General features: G+C 40.7%; 1 protein-coding gene across 1 annotated transcript; it reads left to right on the top strand.

The window, feature by feature from the left end:
* The first annotated feature begins 4,055 nt into the window (after positions 1-4,055).
* Positions 4,056-9,288, top strand: LOC306803887 (small acidic protein). Its single transcript, XM_079309802.1, has 5 exons — positions 4,056-4,211; positions 4,388-4,468; positions 5,339-5,399; positions 6,920-7,029; positions 7,777-9,288. Exons 1-5 carry the CDS (start codon positions 4,152-4,154, stop codon positions 7,984-7,986), a joined length of 522 nt encoding a protein of 173 aa, XP_079165928.1. The 5' UTR covers positions 4,056-4,151; the 3' UTR covers positions 7,987-9,288.
* The last annotated feature ends 6,529 nt before the right edge of the window (positions 9,289-15,817 follow it).

The raw sequence follows: 15,817 nt of genomic DNA, 5'->3' as shown, positions 1-15,817 counted from the left end.
AGTCAGATTTCAGTAAAAGGGTTTCTTTCCTCAGTTTCAGTGATATACAGAATATTTTCCACTCTTCCCTGTGGCACCCTCCATAAATTGCAGTGACAACTACTAAGAAAGGCTGCTCAGAAAAGAGGAAGCATTTTCAGCTTAAATAGGTTGAAAGAGATGAAAAGGTAGGGTAATGTCGTGTTTCTATTTGATATGAAATAAAGCTTTTTGTCCAAAAAATTGTAATTTAAACTGTACACTTAAAGTAGGTGTATGTGTACATGTTTGGGGTTTTTTCAAGCTAAAAAGAGGCATTTGTTTCCTTGTTAAGCTTTCTAACAGACAGGTACTGGCAGCATTCCCTGCCTCATGGTGATAGCTACTTTGAGTATCAGAAGTTCATTAGTAACAATTAGACATTCTACAGCACTTGAGAAGAGGTTGATCCTGTTTTATAAGCCAATGTCAGTCAGCATATTATAAATTACAGTAGTCCAATTACTCTAGAGCTAATATTTAGCACTTACACTTTGCTTTGAACATACACTCTGCAACTGATAATTAATTCTTAATGCTGGCATGCAGATATATTATCCTAATTTCACAGATAAAGTAGAAAAGTGAGATAACTTGCCAAAAACCACTAAGTCTTGAGTGGAGTCAGGACTAAACAGGGGAAAATTCAACCCTGGATCCATGGCTTTCAAGCCAGGGCTGACCACTATCTTGGTGACTATGTGATAGTCTTATTATTGCAGCTTAGTCAATCACTGCATGGCAAAGACATCCTTATCACATTATAGCCTGAGAAATTATTTTAGCTGTCAGATCTGGTTGTACTTTAATCTCCCCTACCTCTACACAAAAAAAAAAAAAAAAAAAAAACAACTAAATAAAAAATAATTGTGAAGAATTGATATCAAGAGTTAGGTCTCAATTTCCCACCCCCATCCCTTTCCATGAAAGGAGATGATATCTAATTATGTCAGTAATTATAATTTCAGCAAGTTTACATTCATTTCACTGCACTTTGCCTGGTGCCATTCCATCTAATTGTTTTCACTTAAATTCAGAATTTCCTTTGTTTTTTCCTTGACAAGATTTTTTTTCTGCCTGAAAGCTTCAAGACTTGGAAGCTCCTCATTCAAGTGATTCTTCTGGCATGTCCTGTAACAGAGCTGGTGTGCACCTACCCTGCACCCACAGAGATGGTTCCCATCCACAGACTGCAGCTCACCACAGCAGCAGCAACATATTGAAAAGTCTAAGGGGATAATTGTACATGACAGCAAATAATTCTGTTACCTTATGTGTCATTTCAGCTCATCTCACTCTTACCTCATTGAGAAACAGGATTGTTCCTCCCTCTTGCTCCTCCCTCTACACAGGCAGCCATTTGCTTGAGGTTCTGTTTCTGCATCACAGCCAGTCTGTGCTTCACGACAAAACCTCACCTCCTGTGAATTGAATGTTAACTTCAGGACAGTGCCTTCAGAGGGACTATGTCAAAACAGTGGAAAACTCTCATAAATATTGCCCAGCATCCTTACCTATTGTTTTCTTTGTATTCCAGAACAGCCTCAGAGATTGGAGAAGATGTGTTTCTTCTTAGAAACTCAGTGTCCCTTGTTCTGAGAATAAGGAAATTTCTCTGTTGCTCCAAAGAATACAGCAAATATAACATTGAATCCCAGCATGACAGGATTTCCAGAACTCTTTTCTTATCATTTATTAGTGTTACTGGAATTATATTAAGCTCATGAGTCACACATCCTCAGACTTATCTGTAATATCTGCAGGAAGATAAGCAAAACCTTTACATAACCATTCTGCTACTGAGAGAATCCACATTTTTGTTAGCAGATTTTTAAGTGAACCCATAGGTAGATGGCTGACATTTAATGTTTAGGATGTCCTTCTTTGGTAAGGTACCTCTTCTCTGCAAAAAACATTTTAAACAAGGGAGAAATACACTAAGGGAGAAAAAAAATTGTAAAAGCCTCTCACTAAAATATCAGCACGACATCATTATTCAAAATGTAAAACAAAAACAAAGTGAACAAACCATTAGTTGGACACATAAACATTAGTTCATTTCAATTGTCCTGAAGAAAAAGATTTGAACTTAAACAAGCCACAACTAAGACACAATTATAAAGCTGATTTCAGCAGTCTTATTTTTTATACCTCTTCTCCCAAAGACAAACATTCTCGTTTGTCCCACAAGGGAAATAGAGCCATGCAAAATAATTTCACACTTGTTGTTTATTGAGATAGCGGTCTTTAAGCATAATACTAGAGAAACACTTAATAATGACTTAACTTTAAAAAAAAGGAAAAATACAGTTTCACTGGTATTACATTACCACAATACTTATTAAGTTGGACTAAAACTGCTGGTAGACACTACTAAAAAATCTACTTTTTAATTTATAAGGTAATGCTATTTTCAGGGTTTGTTTCGTTTTGTTGGTTTTTTTTTTTTTTTTTTTTTGTAATTTTACTCCTCTTGTTAGAAATAATTTTTAAATGCTAAAATTTAAATTAATCCATTACTACAGTCTCTACATAATGCTCTGTACATTTAAATACATGAAATGAAGTCAAAGATGCAAATATATGATTGTCTCAGAATAATTATAATTTCTGCTCTTTTATCATTGTCAGACAAGAGCCACAGAAGCTATAGAAAGCAAACGTAACAACTGTGCCTTTCTGCTTGGTTTTGCACACTCAAGCAGAGCAGTAATGCAAACATGAAATAAAACACCAATATCGGAGTGCTGTTCTGTATAAAAAGCCGTTGAAAATTATTACATTTCACATATCACATATGTAGATACCATGTATCATATCACAATCACAACTTGGGTTGGAATGGACCTAATCCTCTCAAAAAAAAGAACTAATTAAGACACTTACCTCTAGGTCTTTGGAAAAAAAAAATTGCAATAGTTTGTTTTAAATGTCTCCAGAGAGGGGGATTCCCTGGGCACCCTGTTCCACGGCTCTGCCACCCTCAGTATCAGGAAATTTTTGTCCATGTTGAAGGGGAACTTCTTGTTTATGGCCATTGATCCCTGTCCCACACCACTGTGAAGACTCTGGCACCACTTTCTTGGCACCCACCTTTGGGATATTTGTATGCATCAATAAATTTGGGGGCAGAGGGTGAATTTGTGCTTTGTACCCGCTCGGGGCTGATGGAACAGCGGAGGCACTGAGGGATTACAGGCAACAGCTGGAGCTCCGTGCGGGCCACGCCAACAGCGGGACCCTTGTGACAATTACACACGATTCGTGTTAATCATAGAAGTTTTGGAGTTGGTATCAACCAGAATACTTGAAATAAGAAAAGAACATGGACCTAGATAAAGGGAAATGTATGATTAAAGCCACTCTGTTTAAATCTCCCTGTAATTAATATTGTGTACACCAGTTTGTAAAAGAGGGGGGAAAAAAGCTTTCCACAGTCCGAAAGGTTTTTTTTGCAGAATCAGATTTCCTGCCTTTGTGTAATCAATCACAATCTGCTAAAGAACAGACTTCCCACTTCTGTTTTTTATCTAGCAAGACCAGATGGTTACATGACCAATTGTCCCAAGAGCTGTCCCACAGAAGTTTGTAAGTTTCTTGGACCACCACTGCTTACATTGCAGAATTGTGACAAAAAAACAATTATTGATGACTACAAGGAAAACTATACTATAAAAAGGGAGCTGCAAACCAAGTTCGGTGGAAGCGTGGAGCGGGCGGTGACCCCTCACGTTTTCCCCAGCGAGGTGCGTCGCTCTGTATAAACAAAGCAATCTACATTTGGCTGAATACCGAGACTTTGTTTCTCATTTACAACACGTTGAACAGGCGGGCACAGCAGCGAGTCGGATTCCGGCTCCTAAGCATGGAAAGAAGCAGAAAGTGCCGGCAAACACGGGGAAGCGCCGCCCTGTCCCCGGCAGCTCCTCCGCCCGCCCCGAGGCGGGGCCCGGCCCGGCCCGCCCCTCACGGCCGCGGCGCCGCGGGGGCTTCTGGGACACGTAGTCCCCTCCCGCCCGCTCCGCGCCGCCGCCGCCCGCCCAGAACTACCGTTCCCGGCGCGCCCCGCGCCCCGGCGGGGGAGCGGCTCCGGCAGGAAGGCGGCAGCGCGGCCCGGTCACCCAGCCGCGGCCATGAGCTCAGCCCGGGAGTCGCAGAGCCAGCACGGCCTGAAGCGAGCGGCCTCCCCCGATGTAACCGGGCGCGGGGCGGCGGCGCGGCGGGAGGGGGTTGGCGGCGCGGGGGGCGGCGGTCGAGCCGCGGCTCGGCGGCCGAGCCCCCGGCGGGACGCGGGCAGGCCGCGGGCGGCCGGCCGGGCTGCGGCGGGGCGGAGGGGGCGGGCGGGCGCAGTGAGCGTGTGCTCCCGCAGGGCTCCAGCAGCTGGGAGGCGGCGGACCTCGGCAACGAGGAGCGCAAGCAGAAGTTCCTGCGGCTGATGGGCGCCGCGAAGGTGAGGCCGCCCCGCGGGCCCCGGGCGGGCGCAGGGAGCGGGAGCGGGGTGCCGCGGGGCCAGCGGAGCTATATATGTGTATATAGCATATACACATGCTATAAAAAATGCTGCAAAGCTCCTTAAATGTAATAGTACTTTTTTTTCATGTATAAAATGTTTGTTTAGTATTGGACTTTTACTTACTTTCAAAAAAACATTTTTACATGTAGTAACTTATTTTGCTTGAACACAGTAATTCTGTAAGCTAAAATATCTAACTATATTAAAGAGGTGAAAGTTATGACTTTTTTAGTGGATAGGGATACAATGCCCCATTAAAGCATCCTGCTGCTGCTCATCTTAATGTCTGCTTGGGTACTTAATGCTGCTTGCTGTGCAATGCCAGTTCCTGCCTATTGGGACACATTTGCTAATGAGCAACTACTGAGCCAATAAATTAATCATCACTGTGAAGGTCTTACCTGACACTGTGACCAGTCTAAAAGTGGGATCATTGTAAGATGCATGGTCTGAACTGTTGCAGAATGCCAGGGAAAGGGTGAGTGACCAGAACCTGAATACACATCTGTCTAGCATCATGTAGGATAATTTTCATATCAATGGCAAGAAACAGAGAAATAGAACCATCTCTGGGGTCTGGGAAGAGCAAAGAGGGTATAGTTGTTGGGGTTTCTTTTTCAGAAAATTCAGCAAAAGAAAGATGAACCAAGTTCACCTAGAGGCAGCAGCTGTTAGCTAGTAAAACTTCCAGTCCTACAGTTGGGTGGCAGGGTTTGACAGCAGACCTTTTCCATTCAAGATGTCCAGGATGTTGGCAGAGCTGTCAGTGCACCCTAAAGCTCCAAAACAAACTGCCTTTTCTTTTAGAAAGAACATACTGGCCGCCTTGTTATCGGAGACCACAGATCAACCTCTCACTTCAGGACAGGTCAGTTTATCCAACAGCTGATACAAAGTTGGAAATCTAACCCTTATTTAGGAACATTCCAGTGCTCTGAGCTTGGTAGATATGGCAGGGAGGGATTTCAGGCTTCGTGGCTGCAGCTGAAGATGGGTCAGGCTGTGGAGCTGTAGAAGTTCCTTACTTCTGTTAGATTACTGGAAAATGGTTTCTCTGACTGCACTCACTTGCCTTTCAAAGGCCAGTACATGCCAGGATATCAAACTAAATTGTACATAGAAAAGAACAGGGCTTGATTTCTCCCTGACCCAATTACCTGTTGATAGAAAGATCTCTGTCCTAAAGCAATGAGGTAAAAGCTCAAAAGGTCTGCAGGGTCATCTTGGCAATCAGCAATAATCGGATGTTGTGTAGGACTATGGTAACTCCTTATCATGCTTTCTTAGGAAGTCAAAGTACATGGCACCCAGCTGGGTTGGACTGCACTGCCTGAGAGAAGCCTTGATAAAAAGCCTTGTGGAATAGCAGCTGTCACCATTGCAGAAAACATTCTCTCATATTCCAGAAAACTATCCCTGGTGTGCTCCACTGATCATTTTTTATGTGATGAAAAATTATCTATGGATCAAAATAAGCCTGATATTGATTCCAGGTGCTGCTGCTGTTAGCTTACAGAGACTGAGAATCACTCCTTCATGCCTGAATTTCTAGAAAGGAAGTCATAAAGAGTCAGTACTCATCTGTTAATAGCAAAACGTTAAAATGCTGGGATTTTAACAGTTCTTTGTCCAACATACAGTTCTTCTTCTTGTCCTTTTGCAGTAACATACAGCTCTTTACTTCCAAATGAGGAAATGTGGATTTGCAATATAACCTTTCAGCTTCACAGAGATGCAAATTGAAAGCTAGTGTAGTAGGCCTCTGGGGGAGAAGTAGAGATTCCTATCTTTTCCAAGTACATAGCATCCTTAACTATTTTAGACTACTTAGTCAAGTAAATAAAGAGGCCATAGAAGTAGCTCATGAAAATTAGTTTTTCTGCTAATTCCTACAGATGGAAAAATGCAGAGCTGTAGTATTTGCTCCTTGTAATTTGGGGTGAATGAAAGAGTTCCAAGATACAGCTCCATGAACAAGAGTGGTGCTATTGTCCCAAGATGTGATGCTATATCTGAGGGATGATTTAATCACAGTAATTCCGTGTTATGTAGTGAAGGTCACAGAGTTTCTCCTTGCTGGGGCATGTTGCAGTATTGGCTGGAAGCACAGAGAACTCACACTGATTACCTTGTTCTGTAGAGCATAACACTCCATAGTGCAACTCTGGAATGCATCAGGTGTCAGGAATTTGCCAGCCCTCTTTGTATCAAAGCCATCCTGCTTGCACACTTGTTGCTTTAATGTCTAATGGTTTGTATGCAGTAATACTGGATCCTAGTTTAGAATGGTTGCATTTAAACTTCTTGCCTTTGAAAATGTGACTTCCTGTAATTTGATGTCTTTGTTAATTTGAATGAACCATAACCAAAGTACCCTGGACAATGCAGGGGAAGAAGACAAGAAAATGAACGAGGAGTTGGAGTCCCAGTACCAGCAGAGCATGGACAGCACCATGTCGGGGCGGAACCGGCGCCACTGCGGGCTTGGGTTCAGTGAGGTACTGAGTTCATTTCCAGAGTGATTGGGCTTTCACTTCACTAGGACAAGGTGCTGCTGGCTTTAAAAATCCAAGCAGTCTAACGTGGTTTGGGTTAAAGGACAAGCTTACTGCAGGCACTTGACTGCTGTTTGTGTACACTGTGGTGGCCGTTTAGGTGCTCGTAAATGACTGATGCTTCTTGTTGTTCTGAGAAGTGGAAAGACATGCCTTAATGCTCCAGAGCAGTCAAGACTGATTAGGGCACAAAGTGACAAATATATTAAATCAGGGAAAAATGCTGAGGAATACATAAGAAGGCAGGATAAGCATCTCCATTGTTGTTAGCAGTATCATTAGATTACTTCAGCATTCCTCATGCTGCAGTTTGCTAAGTGTCCTTTCAGAAATCAGTCACAAATGTGGATTCTTGATGGTCTAGCCTTTAGTTCCATTGTGTCACACTCTGTGACAAATGTTCCAGTGTCAGTACTGGAATTACTGAACTGATATGATCTGGAACTTCAGACTCACTAAATGGTGTCTTTAGGATTTCTGCTGTAACTAAATAAACCAGTGGCTGATGAATCCATGCATGTCACAGCTGGCATGATTAGCCACTTCAGGGAGTTGCTTTCTGTCTAATAATTAGTGTCTTATACTAACAAAATGAAAAGAGCCATTAAGTGAAACACTGAGAAGTTTTAAAGGCTGCATTGGAGTTGCCAGGAAAGAATATTTTACCTCTCTCATAATCTGAACTTACAGTTTCAGGAAGATGAACAAGAAGAGGAGGCAGCTGGACACTCCTCTGATGAGAGTTCAGAGGATTCTGAAAGTGGCTCTGATTCAGAGCAAGATGAGTCTGCAGAGGAGCTACAAGCTACTGAAAAACATGATGAAGCTGAGGTTTCAGAAAACAAAAAAGAAGCAAAAAGCAACTATAAAATGATGTTTGTGAAAGCCAGTGGTTCATAACTGCAGATGTAACAGCTTTGTATTTAAAGTACAGTAAGCCTTATTGTTACCGTGCAAAGTGGAGGACTGCTACAGCACAAATCTTTGTATTTTGATTTTAAAAAGACCCTGTTAGATGACAAAAAAGTAGTATTTGCTTTCTGTTGCCATGGATAACATTTTTATGGGCGCAGTGATATTACTGGTTTTTGTAAAGCATATAAAATCCTGGATGGAGAAATAAATTTGTTTTGTTCCTGCCCAATCTTTACAATGTTATCTGAACTATCCCTTCCCTTATTTCATGCCAGATAAGGAAGCTTCATGTTAGTGGTTTATTCAGTTAGTACCCCAGTCTTGAATTTTTAACTATTAAGATTACATGTGAATTACGTGATGTTGCATTAGTTGTAAAATACCAATATCAGCATTATTCTGTGATGTACTAGAGCTTTAAACAATGATTTTGTCTATAGATGCTAGTGTTGGCAGGGCTGAGGAGAAATTGCTCACTTTTGTGACAGCATTGGTTGCTGTATCCATCTGAAGTCCTACAGCAGTTGCATAGAGAATATGTTTTAGAAAAGTGTAATACAACAAAAGGCTCTAATTGCTTTGGCTTTCTAACGAGGGGGAGGAGCTGTAGTTGTTTCTGCCTTTCAGTAGAAAAGAGTGATTTTTTGAATTACTGGTTCCTGGCTGAGTTGTTGTTAAAAATAACACCTCCCAAAGAAATCAGTTTACTTTGAAAGAGAAAGTATACTTTGATAATGAAAAGAATATACAAATCATTTTAGCTTTTTTAAAATATAGAATAAAGAGTTAAGTATGCGAGCCCTTCTTCCTTTTCTCCCTGTATATGCATCACTTGGAGGTCTGAGTCAATTAGCACAAGGCTGTACCTCTCAAGTCAAGCTGATATGCCTAGGCAGCCTCCTAGAAAAGGAGTTCAGCAACTCCTTCCAGCAAGAATTAAACACATCCATTCCTCTGCAAAGTCATTGCATTCATGTAACGAATAAAATATCAGAGCTTTTTAGACTTTTTTTTCCTCTTACTAAGTCAGACCGATCACCTGCCTCTCCTGGCTGGGAGAACAGGACACCTGCCCTGTACCTCTAGTACCACCACAGTGTTCCAGGGGACACTCCATCTCTGTGTACAATTCCTGATGTGCAGACAACATTTCCAAGCCAGGTGGCTGAAGGAAAGCAGCAGTTTGTACTATCATTACCTAGTTGAATGTAAACATTGCAGCATCAGCTATTGGGGGAGGACTTGGAATAAGTATGGAAAAAATAAAAGTAATATTGTAAATAGAAACTGAGTGTAGATTTTGATTACTGTGTTTTACTATGTCTGCATTTAATACAAGCTTGTCCACTCTCATTCCATTTTAAGAACAATGCTACAGCAGCCACTTAGGGTCAGTTATTTGTACTTGATTTGTGTAAATTTGCAAGCTTCTAATACATAGAAAAAGAAAATGTTTGTGCATTGTGAAGAGAGAAAACCTCACCATGACTAAGGAAAGCTGCTCTATCTCTAGGAAAGAGTGAGACACCTCCCTAAGTGTTCAACTGATTACTTTCCTGAGACCCATTCCAAGTTTTCCTGGCTAGACAGTCAAGCTAAATTCAAACCACATTTCACTGTTAAAATCCTTTAGTGGCTGCCAGTCACCTCTCTGCTTTCTCTGTCCCAGCACCACTGCACTCTGAGCTCTCCCACCAGCATGCAGCCATGCAGAGATTCACATTGGATCTGGAAATGTGCATTAAAAGCAGATCCATCTGGCCAGCCCTGCACAGCTGCCTACCAACAGACACAACGAGGGGCTCTTCCACTCAGCCCCTTGCTTCCCTGATTAGGCCATCAGTTTCAGGTACAAACAAATAGAACACACAAACATTTAAAAAAACCTCACAAACTTGAAATTAAACTATTCTATATATAGATATGACTAGGAAGAAAAAAATCAACATACTTCCATTCCCCAAAAATAGAAACCAAATATGAACATCTGATGAGATTTGGTCTGTGATAAACATTTTAGGAACTAACAGATTGATCTATGAAGCAGCTTAAGCTTCTCCCTATGTACCATGAAAGGTTAATTTAGCTCAGTTTGTGCAGTGAATGTTTCAATTCAGGAGTCAGTTTTAGCAACAGTTTTAGCACTATTTGATACAATAGTATCAGCAGTTCCAGCATAGGTAGGAGCAGGGTGGTTTCAGCTCAGAGGAGATGGGCAACACAGGAAAAATCAAAGTTGGTGTCTTGGTTGACTCTTGTCAGCCCTTTGTTTTCCAAGCTGGTATGGAAGGAGCTCCCAGAGATGACAGCAGAACACTGACTAGTAAGAAGGGCAACTGCATTTGTCTATTAAAACAAGACTTGTCCACTGAAATTCCTCAACTCAAAGACCAGTTAATTTCCATCTGAATAGAAAGACAGAAGTCTGCCTGTTCCACACCTCAGGGAGGAAGTTAGGCCACAGAGAGTTGTCACAGAACAACCATCACATCTGGTAAGTTTTCATCTGTTTCTAAACTACACTGAAAATTTCCTTACACAAAGAGAAATACAGGTGCATTCTCAGCACTTGGCTTTGGAAGACTGAAAACACCTGAATGAGGTCAAATGCACTGGTGTGCCTGTTCCCCTTCTGTTTGTCCTGGAACCAGGAGCCCTCCAGGTGAGTTCCATCGCAGCCCCAGTGCCCACAGGTCCAGCAGCCACCACAGAAGGTGCTTCTAAGCCAGGTAAAAAGGGATTCTCAACATCCTACAGGAATTCTCTGAGGCCAAGGAAACCAGATCTGTAAGTTGCCCTGTGGTTTCTTGCAACTGCTTTGCAGTTTACTCTCCCTTTCTTCCTGAAGAAGAGGCTGACAACTTGATTCCTGAAAGCACAATTTATAGGCCAGCTTCAAAGCTATAGGTCCCTCTAAGGCTCTGGTTGGGGAATTCACATCAAAGACGACGTGCACATGTTGTTCTGATGCCAGAGAGGACGCTTGGTAGAAATCTCTGTGGATTTGCTACAGTCCCCAGCACAGGGATTAAATTATGCACTGAAGCTGCCTCTGTAAACTGCAGGAGACAAAGAGAACAAGTGGCAGTGCAATATCTCATAATCAAAGCCTGGCACAGCTCTTTGCATCAGTCTCTTGGAAGCTGTCAGGGGATTAAGAGAAGGGACGTGTCAAGGTACCCTCAACTGAAGGGACAGAGCAAAAGTTGGTTTTGTTTGCTTTTAAGCCTGCCACTTCTACACTTTTCTTGAGAAAAATAACTTAGTGCAAGAGGTGTACAGTATTGTGATGGGAGGTAAGTTTCCTCTTGCAGCATTAAAGAAACACAATACTTGGTGATTTATGCTAAGTTCAGTTAATTTTGATGTGCAGGTACAGAAGGAGCTCACACTTAAGAGTTTGTGCTATTATCTATCCAAACCCAGGACCATTTATGGTGGCCATATAAGGATCCAGTGTAGAAAAAAAAAAAGGGGGAAGACTGAAAAGAACTTTAGATGCTATCTAGAAACAAGAGTACAGCAACTGATGGTAGGAAAGGCAGCTGTCCTGTTACCAAAACACTGCCCTGAAATCATCACTGATTCTGCTTCATCCACTACTACCATCAACATCTCACTCCTTTGTTTAACTCTCTCACAAGGCAATTTTTGTACTAGCACATGAAACGTTCACATTTGCCAGCTATTCCTTCTTACCTTCTCCACTACAATTTAGGCCAAGTCCTTTCATTGAAGTATTTTGCTGCTGTCCAAGTCTACATATTTCAGTTCTTTGCATCTTTTTACTGCCTCTCACTTCCCACCATCAGGCTTTTCTCCACCCTCACCTTCAGCCTCTTACACCTCACTTGCAGATACATCCCTGCCCATTATTTCCTACAATCTCACTACTCACCTTTGATTTCTTAATCTCTTCCTTCTTTTAGTGCTTCCTTGTGCTACAGCTCCTGGTAAGAGGATGCATGAAAACATCATTGTCCTTCAAGTTTACATCTGGTAACACAATTTCACCAAGAGCTGCTTCAAAACTGCTAATTGTTAGTGTTTCCTTTGGAGTCTGTTTACCACTCTCTGCAAGGCAACCAGGAGCACTGACAAGTAAATAATAAGTCAACAGTGTTCAAATGTACATGTACATGTATATGCACTTAGCTTTTACATATATTCAATATTTTCTGGTTTTATTTACTTTATAATTAGCACTTGAAGTTATTCCACCATCTCCCAGCAATTTCACAGCAGCTTTTATAATTTTACCTCCCTCCTATGTTTACCTGTAGTTTAACATTCCAAGTGTGGTTGTTGCACAGGATACCTCAACAGACTTGTATTAAAAATGCTCTTTAAAATTCCAGAGCTTTGAACTAAAGAAATATCTCAAGAAGTTTTCATGGAAAGTTCATTGCGGTTGGTTCAATTCAGCTGCAGTTAGATGCACCTTTTCAAATAATGGGGAAAAAAAAATGTAAAGGGGTCAGACCCAATCAATACAGTTGTTCAAACAGAATTTCAGGCACTGTGATGTGGGGATTTTTTTGTGCTCTTTCTTTGTACTGCTCCACTATGAAGAAAGGTTGCTTTTGCTAGTAGAGCAATAAAAATCTTAGCCTTTTGAATACAGCCAAATAACCAATGGGAATCTTTACCAGGTGTGGAAAATACAGCAAATTTTTCATGTTTTTCTTCTGCATGGCTTTGTTCTTCTTATAACCACGCAGTACACGGGCACACAGACACAGCACAAACAAACACTTTAAAATACCCACAGACAGACATAAATCAGAGGGGTAACATCACATCTTGCCTTCTGCATCTTCTAAGTTCTGACACCAAGTAAATCTGGTCTTTCCTTCATAGAACATCCAGAAGTTAATTGCTAAGGCACCTGGGTAATAACTGGTTTTCTAGAGGGAAACAGATGCTGATATAAAATACATACACATATATTTGAAGATCTGGAAGTCAGAGGAGTAAGTGGTGCAGGGGGAAAAATAATGGTGTAAATGGTACCAGAACAGGTCAGGAGCACTCTGCCTTCTTAAAACACCAACCCCTCTCTCCAAAGGCTGTGGGGCACACAAGACTCCCCTGATGGGCTTTAAGAGCTTTTTGAAATAGCAGCACACAAGTCTGGTAGCATCTTTCCATAGTTTTCCTTCCACTCCTAAGATATTTTCCAGAAGAGAATCTCTCAGTAGTTTCCTGAAAAACCCTTTAAATCTGCTTCTGGTGGGTTTTGTTTGTGGGGAGCTTTTTCTTGGTGGTGGTGCTTTTTTCTTCCCAAGTGCTCCAAAAAAGCCTGGATGTCTCTAAGTACTGCTCACCTGCCCAAACAGCATTAATACAAATACACAAAGACAAATAATGCTATGGCTCAGCAGGATTCCTTGCAGCCCAGCATTGCACACAAACTCAAAATAATAGTGAAAAACAGGGGTGGGGGCTGCTGTGCAAATCTAAAAATGTGAAAGAGGTGATATATACAGCTATTAGGCTGTACTTTTATAAGTGCAGATGGGCAGTAAAAGTTTAGTAACTTTGGCTGAAGAAATCTGAAACAGTTGTATATGTAAAGAGAATGTAGCCTGCAAAATTTTTGCCTGGTATAGTGCTGGGAGTTGGGGTTTGTTCCCTTACTTTTTTCCTCAAAAAGGAAACTGACCCAAACCAAAAACTCTATGCACAGGAAAACTATTATTGTTTAAAAACTACACCCATACTTACTAAAGATGATCACTAAAAACAGCATTGCACATATTCAGCAAAAAGTTTAGGAAGAAAAATTACCTTATAATTTTTTCCCAAACACAGGATTAACTACAGACACGACCAAAATCAAGACTGGTTTTGTTGGAAATGTTAATGATGTAATAACTGTTTAGGACAAAAAGCTTGAATGAGCAGATTTTGTGTGTGTGATCAAAGGAAAGAGAATGAACATCTCTCCCAAACTGCAGAGCAGCACTGACTGTGCTCCTTTCCCTTCTTTGCTTTGTTGTGTCCCACAAAAACAGGATGAGCACATCCTAAGCAGCTCAGCTTCCAACTTCTGCCACTCACATTTAAAGGCCAAGGTCCCACATCCTCAAACATTCACCCTCAAGTTCATGCAGTCAACACTAAGCCACAGAAACACTTTTAACTGTTTTTTTCTCAGAAGAATTCAACATTTCCAGTGCTCTTCATTAACCTGGTGTCTTTTGAGGGAACTGCTGGAAAGTTAAATGCTGCCAGGGAGCTGCAGCTTTGCCAGTGCCCACCACCCTCCCCTCAGCCAACAGCCCACTCTTGCTATTCAGGAATAAAGACAGATTTCATCAAATGCTTAGAAAACATTTCTAAAAACAAAACAAAAAAAAATCAACTAATAATAATCATCACTATGAAAATGTAGAATGGGTGTAGAGAGAGAGCCTGATTCAAATCCCAGTAAAATAAGTGCAAAACTGGGGAACTTCAATGGAATTTGAACCAAAGAAGAGCAAAATGTGATAAAAGCACAAACAACTCCAGATTTCCAACTAGCTGAACACTGGTAAGAGAGCAGACAAGACAGAGGCAATAGGAGGCAGTTATGTTAATATTTTAATCTGTACATATACCATTTTCCAAACTGTTACATTTTATTTAAATTAATGTTTTCTTGCAAAATATTCATTTATGCTTTCAAAACTTTTTTATAAAGGCAAAAATAAATCATTATTTTGGCAAAAGGTTTTGAAGTTGATACTGGCAGTATTGAGGTAAAATAGATTGCATTAGCTAAATATATACTTTGAAGAATATTTCTGTGTATAGCGTTAATACAACATAATTTGTTTTAAAGTCTGAAACACAAAGGTCAATTCCAAGGGGTTTTTAGCTACTACCTGAATACAGGGAATAAACAAGTTAGTGGCTTCACAAAATACTGCAGAAGTATTTATCAGTTATTTCTCATCCAGAGCTGAACTCAGCTACTAATTATGTAAAATTGGGAAGTTTTTGCATGTCTTGCATTTGATGCATACACAGGGTTTTTTAAAGCATAGTTGCAGCAATTCATTTAATCTTATTTTCTCCTTATTTTTAACCACCTCACCCTTTGCCCTATGCCTAAGTACAGCATAGAATAAGTTTGGCAAAGAAAAGCACCAGGTGAACATACATACGAAATTAGCAGGTGCCACATTCCATTAGTTGTGCTGTTTCCAAGATAAACACTAGTCAGTACATCATATTGTAATGTCTATTGAAAAAAAATCAGAAGAAAAATATGTGTTTACTAGCCAAATGACAAAATATAATTTTTTATTGCTTACTTCATATATTTTAATTAAAAATCATCTTCTTCCACATCTCAGCTTTGAAAAAAAAATAAAATTTGTTAGCTTTTGTTATAGAGGGGGCAGCACTACTGTCAAGGGCAAGCTAATAAACTGTGGATTGATACCAGCAAGTTAATCATCTGGGATCAGAAAAAATGGGAGTTAAAACTGTCTTTTGTTATGGCTTTCTTGGGAAATTTCAGCTATACAGTGGTTACTAATATTTAGAAATTCAAGCTAACAGTTTTTGCAATAGATTATTTAATGGGCAGAAGGGTGGGTGATTAACTCTACAAAAATATTAAATCTGAAACATCCTTTCATCAAACATATCACCTGTGTTAGCTCTATCCATAACCCTATGAATATGATTCTAGGTTTCAAATTTGCAGGGTTTTTTTCACAAAACTTTACAATGTGCATCTGAGCCTGAGGGGGAAGTAACAGCATCCTTTAGTATCTATGCAAGAAGTGTCTTTTAAAATGAATTCAGCCCTTGATTAAAA

The sequence above is a fragment of the Erithacus rubecula genome (assembly GCF_903797595.1).
Source record: "Erithacus rubecula genome assembly, chromosome: 6".
Classification (NCBI taxonomy): domain Eukaryota; kingdom Metazoa; phylum Chordata; class Aves; order Passeriformes; family Muscicapidae; genus Erithacus; species Erithacus rubecula.
Note: the sequence above shows the minus strand (reverse complement) of the source record. Positions and strands in the feature narration are given on the sequence as shown.